Genomic DNA, 1,085 nt, shown 5'->3' with positions numbered 1-1,085 from the left:
GAGACAGATCCTGATAAGATCAAAACACTTACCTCCTGGCCAGTGCCCAAAAACCTGAAGGAGCTGAGGTCTTTTCTCGGTTTCTCTGGATATTACCGTCGTTTCGTCCAAGGATATTCAGCCATAGTTAAGCCACTGCATGACCTGACTGCTGGTTATCCGCCATCCCAGAAGAAATTGAGACCAACTGTAAAACCAGAGAATTACTTGAACCCCAAAGCACCATTTGGAGGACGGTGGACACCAGTGTGCCAGCAGGCTTTTGAAACCATCATCGAGAAACTAACTACTGCTCCTGTACTGGCATTTGCTGATCCACAAAAGCCCTACACACTCCACACCGACGCCAGCTCCACCGGTCTTGGTGCGGTGTTGTATCAGGAGCAGGACGGAAAGAACAGGGTTGTGGCATATGCCAGCAGAGGTCTCTCGCGGAGTGAGTCCAAGTACCCTGCTCATAAATTGGAGTTTCTCGCTCTGAAATGGGCGGTGACGGAGAAATTTAATGATTATCTCTACGGTGCTCAGTTCACAGTTGTCACAGACAGCAATCCACTAACTTACCTGTTATCCTCAGCAAAACTCGATGCTACCAGTTACAGATGGCTTTCAGCTTTGTCTACTTTCACATTCAAGATCATCTACAGAGCTGGAAAGCAGAACATAGATGCTGATGGATTGTCTCGACGACCTCATGGTGAGCTGTTTGATGATCCTACCTCCAGGAAGGAACATGAACGAGTCCTAAAATTTGCCCAGCAACACCTCAACGAACCAGATTATGTCTCCATTGATCAGCACACCATCGAAGCAGTTTGTGCTCGTCACCTGGTGTACAGCTCAGATGTACATCTTGACCATGCTCTGGTGTTGTCTATGTCAACCCATGTCAACAGTCTACCTGACAGTTTTACTGACGATGAACAGTTCAGCTCCCCTTTACTTCCTCGATTCTCAGCAGATGACATTGCAGCCAAGCAGCGTGACGACCCTGTTATCCGCCATGTCATAGCTCAGCTGGAACGAGGAGAGTCACCATCACCATCGGTGAAGGAAGAACTTCCTGAACTGCCTCTTCTACTCCG

At 48.3% G+C, this 1,085-nt stretch overlaps 1 protein-coding gene across 1 annotated transcript in view; it reads left to right on the top strand.

The window, feature by feature from the left end:
- Positions 1-43: 43 nt before the first annotated feature.
- The window catches only part of LOC106935365 (afadin-like), a gene marked incomplete at its 5' end in the record, with an annotated part of 81,051 nt that continues 80,009 nt past the window's right edge, over positions 44-1,085 (top strand). Inside the window, one exon of the mRNA XM_015015799.1 lies at positions 44-1,047. Within this exon, the coding sequence (XP_014871285.1) occupies positions 44-1,047 (1,004 nt within the window). The remainder of the gene's footprint in view (positions 1,048-1,085) is intronic.

This window comes from Poecilia latipinna, unplaced genomic scaffold, assembly GCF_001443285.1.
Source record: "Poecilia latipinna isolate Pla-1442-1.1 unplaced genomic scaffold, P_latipinna-1.0 Scaffold1954, whole genome shotgun sequence".
NCBI lineage: Eukaryota > Metazoa > Chordata > Actinopteri > Cyprinodontiformes > Poeciliidae > Poecilia > Poecilia latipinna.
The sequence above is the reverse complement of the archived record's forward strand: the minus strand, read 5'-3'. Positions and strand labels throughout refer to the sequence as shown.